We start from the raw sequence: 23,273 nt of genomic DNA, 5'->3' as shown, positions 1-23,273 counted from the left end.
GTGACACACGAAACCAACTAAAAATGGAAAATATGTTTATAGCTTTGTTTGTACCAGTTTTTGTGTTGTTTTGCAGTAAGCGAACTTTTGGGAGGTCTGAAATTTAGTCTCTACTGGGAAATTAGTCCCTTTTGGAGAACTAAAATTCTTCCGGAAAGTTTCTAATTTCTTGGAGAACTTGTTCCTAATTTAGACTGTAGTTGTACTCATATTGTATCGACACGAAAGAATTTGGTAGCCGTTCATAATTTTTTTTTCTTGGTGTTTTACACTCACTTTTCCGAGAGGCAGAAGGAAGTATGGTGTGTTATTGTGCACTGATCACCAATCGTGTACTTTTTCTTCTTTATGTTGTTGAATGGCGCTTAACTGAGTTACCGTGTGATTGATGCATACTTCCTGATTTCAGCTTTTTTTCCTTAAAATGGCATCTGGAGGTTTTACATTTGGAGCTACACCGGGACCACCAGCTGGTGGTAATCCTCTAGGAAATACAGGATTTTCATTCGGAGCGAATAAGTAATTAATATATTTCGTAATATAATTATAAGTGTAAGCTTTGTAGAACTAATAAGGATTTCGTTATAACCCAATTCATTGGTACTGTTCTTGGCCTATGTTTAGCAGAAGGGATTCAGCTCTTTTCTCTTAGAAATGTTACAATTTTTGTAATTGCTATTCACATTCGGTTAGGTTAGTTTAGTTTGTTATATTAGTGTAGGGGTCCCGCATAATTTTCCAAAAAATGATAGAATTACGTTTATTTATACTAATATTAGGTTAGTTCAGGTTAGCTTACGTTAGTATATGTTAGGTTGGATTTGGTTACGTCTAAGTACTTGCATCATTCATTTCTCCTGTAAATTTTGAGTTTTTTTTACGTGCTTCTGGACCCCTTGTACTAAACATACTTCGTGTTCTTTAATATGCATATGATAGTAATTAATATGAAAATGGTTTTGATAGCAATTATATTCGAAATGTGACAACTGCGCGTCTGAACAATCTAGGGGATCGACGTAACCAACGGATTTTTTTTTAGGAATTATTCAATTTACTTTAAGATTTCTGGTTCTAGTGTTTACTCCGGCAAAGTTCTAGAACACAGTCCGCCTTCCCATTTAGGTGTAACTAAGACAGTAGAGCCTCACCCGCTAACGCTCGCTCGGCAATACTATATGAGTTGAATATTAACCTTTGATACAGAAAGGAACCAACCTAGCTTCTAACCTATATGAGGGGATCTGTGCTCTAGAACCTTCCCGTTTACTCCCACCACAATGATAGATTGTGGAGCATATGTTTAGTTTTGAGGTTGGGGTCCACTTTTATGGAAAAATGTTAAAAGTACGCTAATTTTGTATTGTTTTCGAGTTAGGTTTACCCTGAATTTCCAGTAGATCGGATAGTGACTTTAAAAAATTGTGTACGATATTCTACTCTTCAACCGAACATCTGAATTATTCCATTGACCTCTCAAATTACATATGAATCAATTAGCTACTCTATGTGACATCGACTCATTTCTCCTGTACAACTTTTGTTTCTTCAGTTGCTTTGTCCCCACATCTAAACAACCCGATTTTGGGTGCGTTCTGGTAATTGCTACCAATTGTTGGTGTATTGTTAGATTTGCGTTGTGATGCACTGGAAAGTGTAGGGCATGAGTGAGCGGAGGTAGACGTGTAACACAGGTTGTGTTGTCATTTTTTATTGTCCTCTGATTTGGGGATTAGGATTGCGAGTTGCTTTTCTTTCTGATTATTTAGTTCTTATTACTTTAATGAAATGATTTGCTCCTATAAATTAGTTCTTTCAACAGTTTCTTTTGGAAGAAATAATTACGCTGCTGGCAGAATTTAATTTCACATGAAATACAATATTCATAAACATAAGTGGTAACGATTTGTGGTAGGATTCCCTGAATATTGAGAGATTTATTGTAGGCGAATATGTTACAGCACAACGAAAGAGTATTGCATAAGAAGCTAGTTTATGCATTCTACATACCTGTAAGGTAAGCAATAGTGAAGATACAAAACAAGAAAACTGAAAACCATGTACGGTGCAATCCTCCATAAAGTAGTGTTTCCGGAAGTGATTATTCGGGGAGTCGAGATTGCAAGCAGAAAAATGTTCACTCAAAATAAAAGTTATTTACGTAAGCATCAAACTTACGAGTGATTTGTCCATGAAGAAATAAGGGGAAAAAATGTGGTTTATTACTATCCAGATAGATGGTACTCACCATCTAACACAATGTATGTAGCTAGTGCTCGTGTTTTTTACTTGGCTTCATACACGCATTTAAAACACCATCACCAACATCCCTGCTCCATATGGATGAACATCCTCTTGAGTCCTGAACCCAGTTCTCCTGTGCCGTTAATAGATGCGAAACGAGCATTTAGTGACCGTTTATCATAGGTTGGTGTTTTAAAGATGAATAACATTGTTAGGTCGTTTGTAGTAGGGGTGGCTGGTTTAAGCCAGCTTCTTTCTTTAAAAATAAATAAATAAACCTAAAAAGAACGAAAAATGTTTTAAATCTTCTCAACTTCATGGTGACGTTAGTAGCGGTTCGGGTGTCACTTTAAGCGAAGGTCTTCTTGATAACCTCTGTATTACCTAAGGATGTTAAGGCTAAACATATGAAATGACACCAAATTGCATATTTCTGCTTGCCTCAATGCCTTTTGTTTTATAAAGAAACCAAGGTTGCTTAAATATATTGATCAAAATTGGTTAAATTTATCGACTGCCTTCGTAGCTTCCAAAATTAGCTTGGATTGGACATTAAGTTTTAATTTTATTGAATATCTACATATTAAAATTGTAATTGTACAGAATAAATGACATATCGATGTTCAAACGGGGTGAGTGAGAAAGCGACAGAACTTTCTTGGTTACGTTTATATATAAAGGATGTGTGTTCTGCTACAAATAATACGCAAGTATGAATGTAAGAAAAGAACAAATATATCACAGCTATGTAATATAGTACATTAAATCACGCAAGGGAAATTATTATGTAAGAAAATAAATGTTACCAATATAATAGAAGTGCTTCTTCTTCGTAACGAAAGAATATGTAATAAATATAAAATCGAAAGTAAATATTGTAGAAATTTCCTCCTTTGAGGGACGAAATAATCGAAACCGCTGAAACATGTATTCCGTTATTTGTAAGTAAGAGTTTTTATACCGAATTTCAGACTCCAACTTACGCAGCTTCTCACATTCAGCACTTTCTGAACAAGTGATCCATGATTTGAATATTATGAAAATAATCTCTCTTAGGGTCAATTCAGAACGCATATTTACTTAAGTGGTAAACATGCCGATTTCACAACTCCAAATTAAGTTAATGCACACATTGAACATTTGTTAATAGAAAAAGAGAAAAATGGGCTCATTTTCCCCCTTTAGAAGCAGAATTCTCGAAAATTCTCCTAAAGCACATTCCTTTTTCTTGTTAATGAAGAGTTTAGATCCGAATTTCGTACTTCCAACTATAAAGCAGTCCTCACAATTGGTGTTTTCTTCATAAAAGAGTGGGAATATGGCTATTATAGAAATTACATTTTTTTTCTTCATATTCTTTTTCTTCATCAAGAGTGGAATTTTGAAAACTGAAACACCTATTTCCTTATTTCTAGGTTAAGAGCTTGAGTATTATAGAAATGTCCCGTAATAATGAAATTTCCGATAGCACTAAAACACACTTGGCAGAAAATTTACCCCTCTCCCTTTACTTATGATGCATATTTCAAAAAATACTTTTTATCTCATCTTCCATTAAGGATGTACCGATATATCGGTATCGGTAAATGGACACCGAGATATTTACCGAACTATTTTCAATTTGTTTAATATTAACAGGGACACTTATATTTCATCGGTTTCTTTTAGACTTAGAATTGATCTAAATTATTATTAATTTCTTTATGCATGTGTACGCCTTTGTTTGCACCAGGGTTGGCAAAAACCATGGTTTTTATTGAAAAAACCAAAAAACCAGGTTTTTTGGTTTAAATATTTTGCTCTACGTGTTTATATCACATATGGACAGAAATAAGTTTGTTTCTCCGTGGTGTTATTATACAACAACCGGGTTATGCTGGAAAGGGTTACATAAGCTTAAAGCGAAATCCAAACCGCTTCTCGGCTTACATCCGAGAAAAATTGTTCTCCATCTGAACTCGAAACTGGGATTAACCGGCGATACCTGTACGTCTGCCGATTCACTCACGAAGGACTCCTGATAAAAATACGTTGTACTGATTTTTACATACTTGTTAATATAATCGTCAAGAGTCATTTCAGAAGGACAAAAAGATAAACAGTTGCACAAGTGAAACCATTATACAGAATTACATATGGAAAGTTTCAAAATACTGTAGAGTACAGAATAACTAATTTAGTCCAGGTTAGTTTACTACGACTCTTATTAGTCCAAGTTAAAGAAATACAACTACTTAATTTGCATATCAGTAAGAAAAGTGAATAAAGATACGAATTATTTGAGTCCACTTTGGTTCTGACCCATTTATACATAAATAGATTCCAAAGATACTTCTGATTAAGTGCTTGTCGTATTGCCCCCCCCCCCCCCCCCAACAAAAAATTACGGCACTTCGATGTATTTTACCAACAGTAAACATTATCAAAACGAAAGAATAGCTATTTAGAATTTTTCTTTGATTGCAGTTGCATAACAATAATAACTATATATATAAAAAAAAACACACAAAAGAAACATTCATAAACTTATAAAAAGAACAAAAGTGGCTTTTGTAGCATAATCTCTTTGAGTACTGAATGGGGAATTTAGGTCTGAATATAATACGAATAATATACGGGAGTGAAACGTGATAACCCATAAATTTGTGTTCATCAAGATTTTACGAACCCTTACACTTTTACGAACATTTTTGTTTTTGGTTTAAAGCATTTGGTTTTTATGAAAACCCAGCTGGTTTAAACCAACCCACCCTGGTTTGCACTGCTCATACTTAACTGATATTTTTAGTCTCTCGATGCCAAAATAGTGGTGAAGAAAAGCCAAAGGTCCTCAGTCAGGATCATGGGCACCCGAAGAAAATTTTCTGGGGGCAGACATTCCGTGGTTGCCATATTACGTCTGGTATTCAATATACATGGTTTGCTATATCTCCCTTCGGGCGCCCATAGTCAGGATAGCAAACTTGTAATTCGAATCCCAAACGAGACAGAGGTTTCGGTTCAGAAGAAAATGATATGGAAGAAACCTACAAGGCGCTCACTTTGTCATTGTTTTCTCTTACTTACTGGTTAAAAACAATTAGTTCTAAAGTTAATAAATAGTTTTGTCGTTTTCGACTTCCCTTAAATAATAATCTTTTTTTTTTTTTTTTTTTATATGGTATACACAACAGCACCTGGTTCAGCATGCATAATTTTGTAAACAGTGAAAATTTGTAACGGTAGTATCCATTTGCATTATATGTATGTAATAAAGACTAGTAAATGCAGTGTAACTATCAAAGTACATTACCATTCTAAATATCAATCACTGACTCTTAGAAGTAAGTTTACACTATATAAGTATCTGATGCTTTTAGTTCATTTTAGGTGAGCTGGATTAAATTTAGAGGAAATATATTTTTTGCGTGGAACCTAATATGAAATTCTGCATTTTGTCTTTGTATGTCAGATGTTGGCCTTATATACGTATAATATATCCTATTACAATGTTGATAATTTCATTATTCTGAAAATTCCTGATAACATAAGAAATGTGTCCAAAAGTATCAGTATCGATGAAAAAGTGAATTGGTACATTCCTAGCTTCCATGTCGAAACTTGCATATTGTCCAAACTTTACGTTTCTATACATTGTTCGACCTGAGCTCTAAACTGCGATAAACAAAGCCACGTGAAACTAAATTTCGTTGATTTGCTGTTGTTCTACCGACGCTTGAACTTCTCCGCAAAATAGTTCATGTGATTGCATTATTACTTTTACTATGAAGCTTCATATAAAAGTGCTATATTATTATAAATGACAAAAATATAATACGGATTATCTAATAATACTGCAATCGAGTGTTGCTAATGAAACAATAGAAATAAACACTAAGCATGCGCAGTAATTATGGCACCAACTCAACTGTGGACGGGTGTTCTGCTTTTAAAGTCTGAAAGATGGCTGGCCTGAATCCCGGTTCCGCGAGTGTTGTGGTGAAACACCAACAAGGCAAACCTTTACTCACTAAGCAACAATTGTTTACGAGCGAAATTCAAATACTTTTTTTTTTATCTGTCGAGTTTATTTTCTTTCTTTTCTGCTGTTGCTGTAAGTATCTGGACAGCACTAGACAGTATTGTCAAAATGCACGTGTATAATTTGCTCTTCCCCGTGGGAAGTGGGAGTGATACATCACTAGCCAATCGTATTTGTGACAAGCGGAAGGATACAAATATTTTGTTTATCGGAGTTTAGAGCTTACGCTGAACAATGTATAGTGTGGTAGTATGGTCTTGGCGATGATGAGTGAATCCCGTCTACTGTCTTATATAAAGTGTAGATTATAGGTTATAGTAAATACTGCAGTTACGTTTCCTAGTGAAACGCATGTATTTATAAAGTAAAAAACAGTCTTTAATCTAAACTCCAACATCTAGTAATAATGAGATACTATGATTAGCTATTATTGATTTATTAATAAATGGTGAAGTATCCTCACTAGTTACTCCTGGATATGTCATTGCTTTTGTCTCTAATTTAATCCAGTGTTTATATTACAAAATGCAAAATCACGTATCTATTCAAGAAACTTGTATTTCAGCGTATAAGGAGGGTATTGTCACTAACTTCATATACTTTGCGTTTGGTTGCGGGAGATTTTAATAGGAAGGGAACCTTCGATTCGTTTATCACAGAACTGAAAGATCCCTAATGTTCGACACATTATCTTCGACCGGTGTGCGAATTAACGGGAGAAGGGGTTTGGTATACTTTGGAGAATAAAATTTTCATTCCTCTTAGGGATAAGTTTTCCTTGTAAAATTGTCGTCGAATTGTTATGAAACCTAACAAAAACAGCACTATTATTTGAGTTAATACAGTTTATGAAACATCTCTCTTTTCCAGACGTAGGTTTGCAAATATTTTCATACAATGTGTAGACATTTTGAAATAAAGTTTACAAGCAAGCAAAAGTTGCCCATATTATAGAGTAGAGAGAGAGAGTTTTTTGTGTGTGTGTGTTTGAGAGAAAGTGAGTGTGTGAATGAATAGTGAGCGACTGAAAGAGAGAGAGAGAGAGAGAGAGTGAGTGAGTGAGTGGAATGAGTGATATGACTGAGTTCGTATATGGGTGAAATTATTCATCCACCTTGAGAATAATGTTCAGCTCGCGCTTTGTCTTCGATAGTTTCAAATATAAATGTATTCATTTCATAGTTTGTGTTTACCACTTATTTATATAATGAAACATTATAACTTAGTAATATTTTGAACTGTTTTGTGTTTCCTTTGAAATTAAAGCTTGGTATTTTATTTCCAAAAAGATTCTGGAAGCTTGTTTGCTGACCGCATATCTAATAACTGAAGTTCATTTGGTCGACCATTACTTTTTATGGACTGTAATGTTAACGGATCATGACCGTTAACTATCTGTTAGTTAATTTAGTATATATAGTTTAAGCTTATCATTATGTTAATTTTGTTCTGTTAGATAATGTGATTCGTGTTTCTTTGATGATGTAATCTTCGAATTTATTTCTAAAATGTTATCCTTTTTTTCGGAATACAGTCTTACTTTTCAAAGGATATAGTTGCTTGTTTAATAATCATACATTTTAGGATTACAACGTAATTATGTTTTTTGAATTCGTTCTTTTCAACACAAAAGTGTTGTTTGAAATATCTAATTAGCGTTTCACCTCTATTTATTATAAGATACTAAGTTTCTGTCGAGAGGCTTGAACTAAACTCTTGTGTATCATTAAACAGTAATTCCGGAATCCAGAAGGATTTCATTACGTAATCATCTGTAAATCTACCACTTTAATACGAGATATATCAGGAAGTAACCAATATTATATTACATTATGCGAGGCGAAATAACGTTACTGTCAATATTAGTCAGTTCTGTCATTAAACTGAAGAAAAGAATACCTATTGTAATGTTTAAAAGAAGTTTGAAGCTGATATGCACATACTATGTATTAGGGTAAATGTTTTTCTCTATAATAATTGGTGATGATTTAGATTATTGAATAATGACTAAGTTACTATGGTACAAGTCAATTTCGCACAGTTTGGATTGTTAATTGGAGTACTTCTGACATATCTATTGGAATTTGAATCAAATGTTAACTTCAGTTGAATTATCCTCATATAAGTTTGATAGGACGACAATGACCCAATGACGTAAATGAATGCAAGTTTTGATACCTGTTATTTAACGTTTTATAAATAGTATGATAATGGTTGCTGATTTATATCGATGATATCGTTCATTCTTGAGTGTTCCTGCTTGTTGGGAACGGACTTATGATCTTTTTTTTTTTACTTAATCACTGTTACACATGTCTAGCACTTCTGACTGGTCTTTGATTAAAATTCATAAGCTATAGCACATTCCACCGTTCAACAAATACAACACTTATGTTTGCATTATGAAGAAACAATAAAATTATGAGCCCCAAATTATCTATTTATATATATTTCAACATCCTTAAATAATATGTTGTTGTCAAATTCAAGCCAAAATAGCGTTAATACAATACAGAATCGAGTTCAGGAAGATTTTGTAAAGAAATATACTCAGAATTAGTACTGCTATAAATCTTGATTCATTAAAAGTCAAGGGGAAAGAACCATTAACGTATCAAGAAAACGGGATATCAGGGACAATCATCCATCCACAGTTCTATCCACCTTCCTCTATAAAGCGTCAATTGGGTCGAACCCTCTTCAGCGAGACATGATTCTTATACAAAGAGAAAAATTTGTTCAGCGACTACATTCGTATCCCTCTTCGCAAAGCGCTCGTGCTGTACGGTACAAAATTCAGTCATCTAAACCTAGAATGACAAAGACCACCTCAATACTCAGTCTCTCTCCTTCATAAAGAGGCAGAATGTGCAAACGCTTCTGAGATACACGAATTCGGGAAACTGGCAACTATATTTCCATTTGCCCGGACACATCTCTCTTGTTGCACCGTTTAATTCTCGATTGCCACTTCGACCGAGAAGAGAATAATTCAGAAAGATTCAGCTCCCTCTTGGATCGAACCAACATCACATGCCTCATAAGATGGCAAGGGAGAAATTACTCCCCTTCAGCGATCTATCTCGCCCTTATATATTAGAAGCGTTTGCTAACGGCCACAACTGTCTGGTTTCATTAAAGTTTTTTAAAATCAAGAAGAAACAAAGAATAGCGGTGGAATGGTTCTCCTCTAGCTTAAAAGGAAAGAAAGGGAAAGTAGCTTGGGGCTTCGAAAATTGAAGCTAGAAAAAAAAAAGAGATTATTAACAAAATACACGAAATAAAATATCAAAGAGTAATCAGTTATATGTTTTTTAATGGAATATATTAGTTAATTACCCGGGATTTTCTTTTATGTACTTTTACCTATATATATATAAATGCGTGAGTTTTGCTGCTGTTGACAAAGAATGAGGAGTTGAATTGTACAAAGATTAAGTTCGTGAAATAGAAAACTCTCTACCTTCTTCAGAAACAATCCTCTGTTTATCTATAATGATAAGTAGCTTTATTCAAAATTCGTTAAATAAAAAAAGTGATACATTTGCCCTCCATGATTTGGGCAATTTTTTTGTTCCGGCAAAAATATGTGTTACTATGCGGAATAAAAAGCTCTCCTCTTTTACGGATTCTTCTTTTTTACTCCAACGTGTTAGTAACGGCTAGGAACTGTTCTTAATTCAGATGTATTTAGCGTAGAAAACTTCCTGCAGTTTGTAGAACAAATCTTAACTGATACAGCAAACTTCAATCAGATAGTAGTGTCCACAGGCTTACACGGCAGAAAGCTATTGGAAACTTTATTCCAAAGAATACATAAACCGTCATGATTGGTTATTTCTCGGTACATTTTCAGTATTTCGATACAGTCAGGAAGAGAATTAAGGGACTTTAACTTGAGAAGAAAATTCACAGAAGCACTATATGTTCTGTTGCACGTCCGTATAAATACGTCCCCCAATAATAGTTTTGTTTCTTTTCAGAGAAGGGTTTCCTCATCATCTTCCTAATAATGTAAACACTGAATATAATATTTCGAGAGTAGCCTATATTTATAACTAATGTATTTACAGTATATTGTATACAGTTAACATATGAGTTGTGAGTAACAAATTTTTGTAACAAACGTCTTTACTTTACGGACATATAATCACGTTACACTGGTGTTCATTATTTAGAGGTTTCACTAAACTAACGTGGATGAAACAAAACGCTGTAAAACCTGTTAACTTGCCCACATTGTTGTGAACCTTGCATTATCCCATAAGACATGCATTACTTACTACGTGTAAGTTAGCATTTATTACGTGTAATTTCTTTCTTTGGAAAAATAAATTTTATTATTGATTTGGTTGATTGGTTCACAGCTTAGTCTAGATCAGCATCGAGGCTATAAGAATCATTGATCTACAGCTTGACATGGAATCAGTCACATGAACTTTCACCGGGAATTGAACCTGGGTTTCCTGAGCTTAAGATGTGTATGCTAACCATATAACCATAAGGGAGCTCTAATATATGTAAATTATTTGTATAAGATACAAACTGATGTACGCAAGTAGTAAGTAATTATTGTATTAAGAGATCCATATGTTCTAAGTTGACCACTTTTCAATAGAAGTGTTGATGACCAACATACACAGTTTTCACTGTAGTAACTTACTATGCCAAGTACACATTGGCTTAGTTTTGTTGTCGTGTTATAGTCGTATTACTAAGACTTACTGAATATTAGTGTTTTTAGAAATTAGGACTTATCCCCATAATTAGGAAGAAGTCACAGTTGTAGTTAAACTTATTACTTACATATAAATGATAATGATAATCTGCTATCCCTAGATGTAATGTAAATGTATGTATTTTTCTACAGACCACCTACTACATCAACGGGATTTAATATAGGCTCATCAACGCAGACGCCTGGATTAAACTTTGGAGCTCCTACTACAACTTCCACAGGAATAGGATTTGGAACTGGAACTGCAGCTGGTGCAAGTACATTTGGCACTACTGGATTGTCGTTTGGTGCTCCCACTACAACTAGCGCAGGCAGTTTTAATATTGCGGCTCCTACCACGACTCAGAATACAGGATTTTCTTTAGGTAAATCAAGAACTCATTTTACTTTCTAATATTTGCAAATTCTCGAAATATTACGGATCCACTGTAACTTGTGATGATGAACACATATCACAAGTTACTTGTATTGTATCACGAATTCAGTCCGAGGTTACGTAACATCAACTTGCTGTGATTCTTTTTGTCTCCTTTCGTTTTCTACTCCATTGAGTATTGTGTAGCTCTCATTTGTAGTAAAATATCCTTAATTAAATTTACGCTTCTTGGAGGTTTTTATGCGCTCACTTGAATTTTTCGTTACAAAGTTGTGGTCTTAGGAGTACGTAATGCTTCTTCGTTATTTATTATTAGTGACTATTTGAGAATTAGACGTGTAATTTAAGGAAGAACGCGAATCTACCGGGAATGGTACTCTCTCGTGGCTAGGATGTGTGTATGCTGTGGTCTCAGCTTAGTCTCCGATGAATACTAACTTGCATAGGAACTTAGAGGTTCGGATCCAACTTCAAGCAGTAGGTTCCTAGCTTAATACTGAAAAAGAACATCAAACCTCCCATTACTGCTGTAGAGGGAGCGGTTAATAACAGCAGACGTGTGACTTTCCGTGGCATTAGTTCAAATGTATATGGCTCTGATACACGGCAAGTTTGAGATCCTGGAAAATCGTTTAGGCGTGAGCATGGTTTCGTCTCGCTGGTTACTTTGACCATTGTAAGTAGAACAAACGCTGCTGAACAGTGGAAACTTATCGTCAACTTCAATACCTTTCGCAGCTTTATGGCGAGCAATGTGTGCATAGATTAATAACAGAGGAAACCTGAATCGCACACTTCAAGAAAGAAAGTCGGTCTAAGGAATGGCACTGACCAGAAGTCTCCTCTCAATCCTTTAAAAAGTTCGCACAGTTTCTTCTGTGAGCAGGATGATTATTGTTTTCTGTAATTTTCTGGAGGAGACAGTCTTAGTAGATGACCTCCCAAAGGGAAGCACAATGAATGCGATTTACTAGTACTAATCCAACATTTGTCGGGTTCGATAAGCACTTAAATCCAGGAAAGCTGCATCCGAGACATTCATTGAAACAAGAGAATCAAGACCCCATACATCGTGCCAAATAAAGAATGTTTCAAGTGATTTACGTTGGGAATTACTTCCACATCATTCTTACTCTCACAGCTTGGGACCTAGTGTTTATAATATGTTTTCCCGAATTCAAGAAACGTTTACGTGGTGTGCGTCTCCAGAATGTAAATTATGTAAAATGAGCTGTAAATAGGTGAATAAGACACTGCAAAAAGTTCCTTTGAAGAGAATCCTTAAGAAGCTAATTTCATGTCATTTTCCTAGTCAAAGAAATTTACCTGATTTAGATGCAACACTTCTGCACGAGAAAGAAACAAGTGCGATAAATATGTCGAAATGTATGTGTTCGGAAACAATAACAAATATCTTTGGGAAATGAAAGCTTACAGGAATGAAAAATATTGTAGACCAACATGGGTGCACAAGTGCGTCATTTCGGAGCTTGCCGAAAATTAGTCGGAACGATAAAATGAAAGATCACTCACAACTCGAGAACGAAATGTCGGATGAAGGTCGGGTAAAATAACATAGTTTATTTCAAGCGTAGATTCTATTAATATACCATTGGTTGTGGAACAGAGGACGGCGCCAGGGAGAAAATGTAACAAAGGAATGTCTTCTACAAAGAAAAACCGATAGACCAGGAAATGAAAATTGACACACATTCCATATCCACGGCTACATTTAATGGAATCTAGGCACGAAATAAATATTATGCTCTTTTACCCAGCCTTCATCCAAAATTTCGTCCTTGAGTTTTGATCCTCTTTATAAAATTCCTACCTATTTTAAACTGGTTATAAATCCAAATTGACACATTGGTGCACCCATGTTGATCTATAATTTCTTCCATCGGTGCTATGGTGTTCTTTCTTAACACCCTGTATATATGACCAAGTTAATAATACTGCCTGCAGTAGATTATCTTAACTTGTTGCCATGTACAATTTCTGTCGACTTAATAAGAGCAGTTTTTGCACAATTACTGTCCTAACGCGGTGACAAAATCTTCACATTAGCATGTAGGAAGGAAAGCTGTCCTGCTCCATTTGTTCACACTGCTTTAAAAAGCCTGTGACAAATCTATAAGGTGTCTGGGCAACAACAACCGCTTTTGATGAAACTTGGTAGACTAATAGGACACCTTGCAAAACTAATGTAATTAGCAGGAATTTGTCGAAAAAGCTGTAGTTTCTGAGATACAGTCGATTCATTAAAGATGACATTTGTCGTGATATCTCGAGAACGGCTCCACCGAGATCAAGCTAACTGTGCAAGCCATAGTATATACATGATAGCTTTAAAATGAAATTAAAACGAATTGTCTACACCTGCGCAGAATGCACAAATAATTGTGCGTGTGTGCATATCTCGAAAACGTGAAGACTGCGATATATTTTTCTCTTGCTTAGTTTGACGAGTATAATATAATGCAAAAAAAAAAAAAAAAAAAAAAAAAAAAAACTAGACTCAAAGGTGAGCGTTTCCAAGCAATTAAGATTAGAAGATGTTGGGGTGATCTGTCCTCGGACACCCGCCTCTAGTTACGCACTCTGTCTGGCTTCTCAGTCATACATTTCCATTACACCTGTGTAGAAGTCATATAGTTAACGTTAATAGTCGCCATATTCGGGTCGTAGTGATATCAAGTACTGTAAGTCATCAATGTTGTACAACAGTAACACAGTATTAAGAGAGCTTAAGGATAAACTATCAGGACTATTGTCGCGGTCTATTGAAACATGTCAGTGTGATGCAGGCATATATGCTTCAAAGAAACTTGCAAAATCATAGGCCATAGGGTTACCTAATATAGTTAAAGTGTGGCCATGAGACGAGACATTTTTTGATTGTCTCATCTCGTCGCGTGAAACAGTCTCGTCACAAAAAGTATAGCCTGGTTCCAATTAGGCATGGTCAAAACCGGAAACCGGTTTCGAGTAAAACCGAAATCCGAAAAACCGACGTTTAGGTTCTCTCCAAAAACCGGCCCGCTTTTCACCGAAACCGGTTTCATTTCCTCCAAACCGGTTCGTTTTTCCACCGAAACCGGGTTCGTTTTCTCCAAGACCGGTTCGGTTTTCTCCAAGAACCGGTTCGGTTTCTCACCAAAACTGATTTCTGTTAAAACTTTTCGAAAACAAAACTATTTCTGTGTAAACGGATTCGATTTCCGGGGAACAACGGATACTATTCTGGTCAGAAATAGAACCAATTTTGAAGAGAAAAAAAACGGAACCGGGTTTGAAGAAAACCGAAACCGGGTCCGGTGAAAAATCGGGTTTTTGAAACTTTTCAAAACCCGGTTTCGGTTTTTCTAAAAAACCGAAAACCGGAAAACCTGTTTTTGTGCCTACTAGTTTCAATACATCGCGACTATAGGCCTCATAGTTTATCCTTACGCTCTCTTAGTTCTGTGTTACTGTTGTGCAACATTGATGACTTACAGTACTTGATATCACTACGACCTGAATATGGCGACTATTAACGTTAACTATATGACTTCTACACAGGTGTAATGGAAATGTATGACTGAGAAGCCAGACAGAGTGCGTAACTAGAGGCGGGTATCCGGGGACATACCACCCTAACATCTTCTCACCTCAATTGCTTGAAAACGCTCACCTTTGAGTCTAGTTTTTTAATTGCATTATGTTATACTCGTCATGTAGCTTGTGATGTTTACTTCATTGGATGGTAATCCAAGTAGAGCAAACATTACAGTGGATAGTCAATAATCGAATTTCTCATCCGAACGTTAACACTGAAACAAGTTATCACAAAGCAATAGCTTCTTTCACCGCTAACTACACATAGGCAAAAATTCAAATAACAATCTTAAACTTACGAATAGGACAAAATTTCAGTATCGTTAAATCGGAAAAACAACTTACAACAATAATTTGCTAGCGTTAATATATATTCGTACCATCCACAACAAAGTGAAGAACATGAGGCAGCACTTCTTGGGCCTGAAAAACGTCAATGATACACACAAATCGGAGTTTATATTTAATAATCACGTTATACTTACATGTCTTTACAAGTAAAAGGTAATATTATGACAACGAAAAATGTTGATGTTTCTACATTTTAAAATTACAAACGGATGCAATCAATATTCCATTTTATGTGCGTTGTTTTAGCAGCGATGAGAAGGTGAGTCTTGTCATATTAGTTTCCTTGGCGCCTAATGATGGCTGCTTCTCACGTTTTCTCCTTGTTCTCGCTGCTCACGTGAGTCCCACCTACTAAAGTGGCGTAAGCGCAAGTACGATTGTGATTGGCTGTCATTGATTGCTAAGGCCATTGGCTGCTTCGTCTGCTCGTCGCAGATATACATCCGTTGTGAGGAAGTACAACGATAAGATACGCTGTTTGTTTAAAAATAGCAGCCTTTTTAAAATAAAAATGAATTAAATTGCCTGAGCCAAGTACACTAAAAATAATGCACAAATAAATTTATGACAAGTTCAAACTAAGCAACAGAAAAAATATATCGCAGTCTTCACGTTTTTCGAGATATGCGCATGCGCACAATTGTAGTGTAGACAGTTCGTTTTAATTTCGTTTTAAAGCTATCATGTATCTACTATGGCTTGCAAAGTTTGCTTGATCTCGGTGGAGCCGTTCTCGAGATATCACGACAAATGTCATCTTTAATGAATCGACTGTATCTCAGAAACTACAGCTTTTTCGACAAATTCCTGCTAATTACATTAATTTTGCAAGGTGTCCTATTAGTCTACCAAGTTTAATCAAAATCGGTTGTTGTGGCCCAGACACCTTATGAATGTGTCACAAGCCCTTTGAAATCCTAAAATTTAAATTGCCAGTGGTCTAGTGGTCTGTATTTGCTATCTCGCACAGTCGTTATCGATATCAACACCAGCAGATTGGCAGAGAAACCAGCTGTGAACAAAATCCACTGTGAATTGGATTATCGTTTATTGCGAAATAAACAAATGCGATTGGTGCTTTCTATGGCATAAAAGATGAAACTAACTATCACTTCGTGTATTAGTGAATTTGGATCCATAGTGTGTGGTTAAACGCTCGTGATTTTCTCTTAAATCCTATCTGATGCTATTTTATATTTCATTGACTCATGTGCACGTACTACAGCAATAGGGTGCGAACTATTTATGCCTTTTTGTGATGTTAACTGCACAACACGATTGGTCTGATCGTTCAAGATCAGCCGGCATGTGAGCGTCCTTTTTGTTTAGACAGGGTGATATGAAACATATCTCCGAGAATTAAAAATGGAATAGTAACTTAAGATTTTACTACTTTAAGGTGTCAAATGTTTCCTCTGGGAATTAATGTACACTCATGTCCAAAATTATTGTCGCATGTCTATAAATTTGTTGTTGTAGGAATAAAATTTGATAACGAATTCGTCCGGTATTTCTTATAATGTTAGTATGTGTATAATCGGCAAAGACATGTATGTGGCAAATTCCATGTCAAAAGAGCAGTAAATAAGAACAATAAAACGAAAATAAGACTTTCTTGTAAATTTAGCAACATTTTGTTGTACTCATTCTAATTTTCGTATTTATAATTATTTTCCTATGAAATTCATCATAAATACACATTTCCCGATTATACACATAGTATCAGTATTAAACGTACCCTGGAAAATCATTATAAAATTATATCCTTACAAGAAGACAGTTATAGATATGGGACAATCATTTTGGACATGAGTGTACATAAATAAATTCTAGTAGCTAGCAGTTTTGAACTTTTCTCCTGACCAACAGTTCGCCCTACAATTTAAGATCTCCTGTATTTTAAATTACAGTCATTCAGGTTTAAGTTACAGTTTTCTAAAGATGCCAACAAAATTTTGATATGTTTCTGGTTCCTCAACAAAGTTAGAACACATTTTCCTTCCGTTTAGTATAACACATAAGAAACTCAAGTTTTTTTTTGTTTTTTTTTTCATCTACTGTTTAGTAGAAAGTGTTTACCTTTCTTTTTGACACCTTCCGGAGGTTTGTAATGTTACTTGTCAACACTCTATAGCATTATCAGTTGTATTTCGACATTATTTATCAGTACTATATAAAATCAAAATTTATTTTTCGGCGTATAGTCAACCAGGTAGAATAATTTTGATGGGAATTACATACGCTAACTCACTCACTCTACGTCCTATGGAACCCGGAGGTTCAATGCCGCGTTCACAAAAGCTCTCCACTGACTTCTATCCTTAGTCAACTGGATCCAGTTTCTACTTTGTATTCCTATTTCTGAGAAATTCATCTTAATATTGTCCTCTCATCTGCGCCTAGGTCTTCCTAATGGTAGTTTTCCGATTGGTCTTCCAGTTAAGACTGTGAAAGTGTTCCTATTTTCTTCCATCCTGGCTACATGACCCACCCATTTGAGCCTCCTAGATTTGATGACGCTAACAATGGCTGGTAAACAGTATAAATTATGTAGTTCCTCGTCATGAAGTTTCTGCCATTCCCATTGCTGTTTCTCTTGGGTCCAAGTATTCGTCTCAGGATCTTGTTCTCAGATACTTTCAGTCTACGTTCTTCCGTCAGAGTAAGCGACCATGTTTCGCAACCATACAGAACAACAGGCATGATTATCGTTTTATATATATTTTAAGCTTCAAATTCCTCGACAGAATTCGCGACGATAAGAGATTTTGAAGTAAATAACACGATTGCTTTTAGTCGATATTGAATTTATTCGTGAATACGAATTTCGTCTGTTAATATTGTAATCTGATAATTACAAACTCTAGAGTTCGAAAATAACCCTAGCCAACAGTGAAAATGTAACTGGAATGAAATAGATATTTGTTAACTATATCGACCACGCTGATAACGAAAACGACAATGAAAAAGTCGAATTAGCTCTCGTTTCCAAGTTAAAGGGGGGGGGGTGCATTTAATGATAAGTATTATATTTTATTAGCATTCATTGTCAATCCCTTTCCATTAGGCTTCGAAATCTCGATGATGGTAGGCAGACTGACTAAGTTCCCTACAGGCAACAATAGCTATGTGTATTTTGTTGCTATTTTTAGCCTGGGCTCATAGTAACTAGGGGAGGGGAAGAAGAACGGAGGAGCGGAGCATGTTTCCTTTAAGCGTAGTTTCAGTTTGTTACAAATTTCCGCTCGTGTTCCGTTCGTGTTCTGGAAAAAGGTATTACTGAAGTATAGTTAGTGTGTGTGGTCACTAATTGCTGTGATTCATTATGCCTCGCAAATATGTAAACAGAGTGGTGACAATTTTTGCTACAGAGCAGACAGGCTACATTGAGATCGCAAAGGAGACTAATAACGTCATATATTAGGAACGCGTACGGACCGTACTTTGGCTGTGAAATCAGGGACCACGACAAGCTCTGGGCTCCTCAGGTATGTTGCAATTTTGTGTCTCGAGTCTTCATTCGTGCTTGAATCGTAAAGGATCTTCCATGGGCTTTGCTATTCCCATGATCTGGCGAGAATCACCAAACCATGTGAATGATTGTTACTTTTGTATGACAACTCCATTAACATGGTATTCACAAGAAGAGAAATCTTTCTTCATATATGCTAACATACCGTCGGCCATGCTACCAGTGCCTCACGCAGACAGACTGCCTATTCCTGTCCCACCTGCCTTTTGTTTAAATGTCAACAAACTTTCTAGGAAATAAGAGGGCAGGAAACTAAGGATCTGGTGGCAGATCTTCTGCACTGCTGCGGTAGACTGGGGTGCAATGTGTCCTCGAAGTTACATTTCTTAGATTCCCAGAAGGACTTCCTAACGAGTATGGTGCTGTAAGCGAAGAGCACGAGGAACTCTTCCATCAGCAAATTTCGGACGTGGAAATGAGGTACCAGGGAAAGCGGAGTGCATCAATGTTAGCCGATTACTGCTGGACACTAATCAGGAATCGCCAGCAAAAATCTACATACGCCAGGCAAAGCGGTTGCGCTTTCAGTGACCTTTCTCCGAGGGATAATAACAAGGAAAATACATGCATAAGCTTATATAAGTAATAACGTAAAGTTATCGTAACTTCAAAACGAGAGCTAATCTTGCATTTTCATTAACATTTTCGTTATCAGCATACCCGAAAACATAAATATTAGCTGCTTTCATCCCAGTTACAGAAAAAAAGTGAAATTTTGTTGGCTAGTGTAATCTATAAATTTCTATTCGTTCGACTAGATTAGAAAAATGTACATACAGTCGGAGTTCATATAACATTGTCTGATATTAGGTTTTTAAAATACATAAACAGATTTCCTGATGGTAGGTAGGAATATATGATAGTAAACACCAGGCAGCTTTAAAAAAAAAGTTAAATGCACGCCGGTAGGGTTCTTTAAAGTAATAATTTACAGTGTTCACCAAAATCATATTAGCAGAGATTGGTGGCATGTAAAATGATTAGATTCTCATAAGATTTTCAAGTTTTGTTGTATACATTGTTCCTGTTCTGTTTTACCATAAATATTAATGTTCGTAAAAATAATGTTACTTTTTCCCTTCTGGCTTTCCTTTAAGGTACCGGTACTGGTGGATTCGGAATTACTACAACTTCATCTGCCGCACCAACGTTTGGTAACCTTGCGCCGTCGACTACTGGCTCTTTAGGATTAGGTATGGATGTTTGACAACTTTCTAGTTATATAAGTAGTGTTACTCAAATATTGTACCTTATATGAAGAGGGAATTGTTACAGTCTTAAAAAGACAAGAAATGCAACATCCTTCCAATGCATTAAATATTTCTTTGAACTTTGTCATTTGCTTCAGTTGGTACTCCATGATTTGTAGTATGAAACCCTTCCGTAATCACCGAATTATCCTGACGTCTTTCCAACCGACTATTACCTCTTCCAGCATTTCAGTCACTTCTTGGAAGGAAAGACCTTCCCTGACGATTGGACGGTGCAACGTGCAGCTGAGGATTCTACAGCACTTGCAGATTGGCGGAGCATAGTAAGGCAATATTTACCGCTTTGTGTAATTTTACTGCGCTTCTTAAGCCTAGGAGAAGAAGGGTCTATTGCATGAAGTGTCAGAGGTATTAATAACTGGCGAAAGTTTCAGACTTTGGGATATAGCAAGCCATGCGAGTAGTCCAGTCGTTATTCATCTGCTGCAGCCACAGGAGTTTCTGGGTGTTAGTCGTTGTCGTTGTGCAATCATAGGCAAGCCTTGTTCAGTAAACGAAGATATTAGTAAGCGCGTGAGCCAAGGAAATCATGACACATCGCGTGTTCTTCCAGGAATTGTGAGACGTTGGTGCCACATGTTGTCGCGTATTGTTCTGTCGCAAAAGTCGCTATTCAGGATCTGCGGAAGTGGGTCCACAAAGGCTCCACCCCTCTGTAGTGTAACTGTAACTGATCAATTTCTTGTTAGTAAGTACTAGGCACGATCCAGTGGTACCAAATCACACTATGTCGGACCAGTATAGTGATGCAAAGTACATGCATCGCTGAGTGTGTCAACGTGGCACCCCTGACGTGACCCCTGTGTCAACGTGGCTTTTTCAGGCCAGCCAGTCCCCAGATACTGATGTACCATCCAAGTACTGCAGATGGAAATGGGGTTCGTTAGAGAAAGAGGGTCTGCTGTTTAGTCCACCATGCATTAAATTGTGGTGTACAGTGAAATCCAATTAAATGGCCATGTACAGATTTTGGAAAATTTTCTGTCTCCGTACCTTTACTTCACTGAGCTTAAGGTGCCTAATTCTAAATTCCCAGTACAGTGTAAGGAATTGCCTCTCAAAGTTTGTACGTAACCTTGTTTGAAACCTTGTAAATAGGTGCATACCAAAAGAATTTAATCGTTTACATATAACTCTGATCATGTACAAGTATGTATATGTGAGTGAGACCATCACTTTCCGTCAGTGTTCAACATAATCACTGTCCATCTTCACATACCATTGCAATCTGTGTATCCACCTTCCAACAGGACCTGCGAAATTATTTTGGAGTGTGTTTGAAATATTGAATATACTATCACCCCCGAGCGAAGTTCTGAATGAAAAATAAATGTCCCGCAATCAATCCTTGAGCTTGAGAAACAGCCAAAAGTTACTGAGAGCAAGATCTGGGGAATAGGGTGCATGTAGGAGAGATCTGTATGTGCTGCAAAATGCCAGCTTTGTGTGCCGATGCATTGTTCCAGTGCAGGAGAAATCCTGAACTTGCAAACTCTGATCAATTTTCTTGCAGTTCAGGAAACGATCTCTTCAAAAGTGCACATAGTATTGCCCAGTGATTGTGTCTCCTTTTGGTACAGGGCAGCTGGAATTACTCCCTTTTATTCTAGAATTTGCCATAGAGAACTTTCTTATTTGAGGAAACCATGTGAAATCTTTTGGGTGAGAGTGGCCCCGCGTAGCGTAGTCGCTAATGCTCTAGCCATCGGTGCGAACGGTCCCGTGTTCGATTCCTAGTGGGGGCATTCGGTCGAAAAAGTGTAAAAAGCTTTTTCAGGCCAGCCGTTCTAAATGACGTGTTCCTGGGTTTTCCTCATTCATACCAGGCAAATGCCGGGGTGGTACCCAATTTATAGGTTTCAGACCGCTTCCTTCCTTCCCTTTCCGCGGATAGTGTGCTCGCCAAGGGACGTCATCCCTTATATGTGACGGGCTAAATGGTCATAGATGCCGAAAGCCCATAAATCTAAATCCTTAAAATGCTTTTGGGTGAGAATGAAAATGTTTCCACTGTTTTGACTGCCGTTGTACTACAGGATTGAACAGGGGAATAAATGTTCCATCCATAGTGATCACGGAGTCAGTTGTCCATTAGCAGCATTGTATCCTGTTAGCAATCCATTGACAGTTTCCGTACGAGACGTCATCTTCACTTAATCCAGCTGTCTAGGGACACAATGTGAACTTTCCTGTCTCAGTTCAGTCGGTTCCCCGGCACTGTGCGAGTGCACTCTTAGGTTGCAGATGTTTGCCATCTGCCTTGTATCATCAGATTCTCAACAGGGGCAATGTTTCAGGGGATGCCACAACTTGGACGTCCAGTCCTTGGCAAATCATCCATTGATCTATCTCCCCATGATTTCACTCATCCACTTCCGAACAGTATTATCTACATGTGCATTGTCCCCACATACATCCTTTGAGTGCCTACAAATACCTACGCCTTTTTACTGTGTGCAGACAAAAATTTCATACCAACTCGTTGTTTCCCCACATAAAAATCTATGATATGACACCAGTATCAAGAGACTTCTCTTCAGGGACACCACAAAAAAATACTATGATTAGAAATTTACAATTTCAGGGTTCACACTGACTTACAGAGTCAGGAAAATTAAAATGACTCGGGGAAATGTTTCTAAATACTTCAAAAGTCGGAAATTGCTATATTTCACAGCAAAGTCAGGGATTTTTTTTAGCTGCCCATAGAATATATGAAGACCACTTCACAGAATACAGACGGATTCAAAAAGAAGGAAGGAATAGGCTCAAAAGAGTTTTTTTTTTTTTAATTTTTATAAAGAAGCTTTAGGAATACCGAAATGTACTGAAACTTCAATCTTTAAAAGAACATATTAAGTAAATAAATTTAAAAAATCGTGCTACATAAGACAATAAGTTAGGTTTATTCGTTGTAGATAATCAGAGTTGACCAATTTATGATATGCAAGGGACAGTCAAGGAGTTCTCGGAATGTTCTAGTTTTGACATTTGTGATACAATCACGATGAATCTTGTACAGTGCAGTTCTTAGGTTATTTAATTATGAATTTGACAAGTATTAAGACGTCATAACATGCAGTGTACGAGTAATGTAGCTGAACGAAGGAGTATGTGGTTATTAGTTGGTGCAATATCACAGA

The 23,273-nt window shown here is 36.5% G+C and overlaps 1 protein-coding gene across 7 annotated transcripts in view; it reads left to right on the top strand.

Moving 5' to 3' along the window:
• Positions 1-334: 334 nt before the first annotated feature.
• The window catches only part of LOC145670308 (nucleoporin p58/p45-like), a 102,585-nt gene continuing 79,646 nt past the window's right edge, over positions 335-23,273 (top strand). For 6 of the 7 annotated variants that reach the window (XR_014128255.1, XM_081738786.1, XM_081738785.1 and 3 more), the window contains exons 1-3: positions 336-519; positions 11,136-11,368; positions 19,957-20,052. Coding sequence is in view for 6 of the 7 variants with exons in the window: in XM_081738786.1 (XP_081594912.1) it covers positions 425-519; positions 11,136-11,368; positions 19,957-20,052 (424 nt within the window). In the remaining variant the exon portion in view is untranslated. Of the gene's footprint in view, positions 520-11,135; positions 11,369-19,956; positions 20,053-23,273 lie in introns of all 7 variants that reach the window. The other variant, XM_081738782.1, reaches the window with a different exon arrangement.

The sequence above is a fragment of the Thermobia domestica genome, chromosome 14, assembly GCF_964235325.1.
Source record: "Thermobia domestica chromosome 14, izTheDome1.hap1.1, whole genome shotgun sequence".
In the NCBI taxonomy this organism is placed as follows: Eukaryota; Metazoa; Arthropoda; class Insecta; order Zygentoma; family Lepismatidae; genus Thermobia; species Thermobia domestica.
Note: the sequence above shows the minus strand (reverse complement) of the source record. Positions and strands in the feature narration are given on the sequence as shown.